The 1571-nt window shown below is 40.2% G+C and overlaps 1 protein-coding gene across 1 annotated transcript; it reads left to right on the top strand.

Annotated features, from left to right (window-relative positions):
- The first annotated feature begins 553 nt into the window (after positions 1 to 553).
- Positions 554 to 1378, top strand: LOC102424790 (olfactory receptor 7A17-like). The gene is made up of 2 exons (XM_023747271.1): positions 554 to 908; positions 1194 to 1378. The coding sequence occupies exons 1-2, from the start codon at positions 554 to 556 to the stop codon at positions 1376 to 1378; spliced, it is 540 nt and encodes a 179-aa protein (XP_023603039.1).
- Positions 1379 to 1571: the final 193 nt, after the last annotated feature.

Raw genomic sequence — 1571 nt, 5'->3', positions numbered from 1 at the left:
TAATTTGTAGAGTCTTTTATTTTAAGCATTCCCATACTCTGAACAGTGCCATGAACATAGTCTATAGTCAACATGCAGGGTGTCTCCCCAAAATATATACACACTGTACAAGCTGATAGGTCAATTTTGAAAATAAAATGCATTTTAATAAACACTGCCTTTATAATTACTCAAAGTGTGGGTTACACTTTTGGGACACCCTATATAAACTTCAAATGAATGAGAGATATCTTCAATAAAACAGCAATATACATTATGTTGGAAGAATTGATTGATGGAAAAAGGAAAGTCTAATGAGAAATGGCAACAGAGATGATTTATGGGAACCAGACATACACCAAATATGAAAATTATTTTCCTGATTCTAAAATGTAAATGTGTCATTTATTCTGTTACTAAATCTTGCTAATGTGAAAATGTGTTTTGTCTATTTTCTGATAGTCACCTCTGACACATGGAACCAGGCAATGATACGCAAATATCAGAATTCCTTCTTCTGGGACTTTCACAGGCACTGGAACTACAGCCCCTCATATTTGGGACGTTCCTCTCAATGTATCTAATCACTGTGTTTGGAAACCTGCTCATCATCCTGGCTGTCAGCTCAGACTCCCACCTCCACACACCCATGTACTTTTTCCTCTCCAACCTGTCCTTGGTAGACATCTGTTTCACCTCCACCACCATCCCAAAGATGCTGTGCAACATCCAGACACAGAGTAGAGTTATAACCTATGACGGTTGCATTACTCAGATGTATTTTTATACACTTTTTGTAGTGTTGGACAACTTTATCCTGACTGTGATGGCCTATGACCGCTTTGTGGCCATCTGCTATCCCCTGCACTACATGGTCATCATGAACCCCCAGCTCTGTGGACTGCTGGTTCTGCTGTCCTGGATCCTGAGTGCCATAGTTTCCTTGCTACATAGCTTAATGGTGTTGAGGCTGTCCTTCTGCTCAGACTTGGAAATCCCCCACTTTTTCTGTGAACTCAATCAGGTGGTTCAACTTGCCTGTTCTGACACTTTTCTTAACAACTTTATGATATATTTTTTACTTGTGCTACTTGGTGGTGGTCCCTTTGCTGGGATCCTTTACTCTTATTTTAAGATAGTGTCCTGTATACGTGGAATCCCATCAGCTCAGGGGAAGTATAAAGCATTTTCTACCTGTGCATCTCACCTTTCAGTTGTCTCCTTATTTTATGTTACGAGCCTAGGAGTGTATCTCACCTCTGCTGCTACCCAAAATGCACAGTCAAGTGCAATAGCCTCGGTGATGTACACCGTGGTCACACCCATGCTGAACCCCTTCATCTACAGTCTGAGGAACAATGACATAAAGAGGGCCCTGGAAAGATTCTTTGGCAGGTAAGCTTTTCAAGGGCCAAGTGTACTAGTCTGAAGAAGTGACCATGAATGAAGGGTTCAAAGCCTCAGAGCTCTATTATTTTCTGAGACAAATTAATCCAATCTTTTGACCATACATAATTGGAAATTCTCATCTCATGGGTTAACATGAATTCCTTTAGCATAATTTATTCTCTTATGGTATACTATCATTCAAG

The sequence above is a fragment of the Myotis lucifugus genome, unplaced genomic scaffold (assembly GCF_000147115.1).
Source record: "Myotis lucifugus unplaced genomic scaffold, Myoluc2.0 scaffold_827, whole genome shotgun sequence".
NCBI classification, from domain to species: Eukaryota; Metazoa; Chordata; class Mammalia; order Chiroptera; family Vespertilionidae; genus Myotis; species Myotis lucifugus.
Note: the sequence above shows the minus strand (reverse complement) of the source record. Positions and strands in the feature narration are given on the sequence as shown.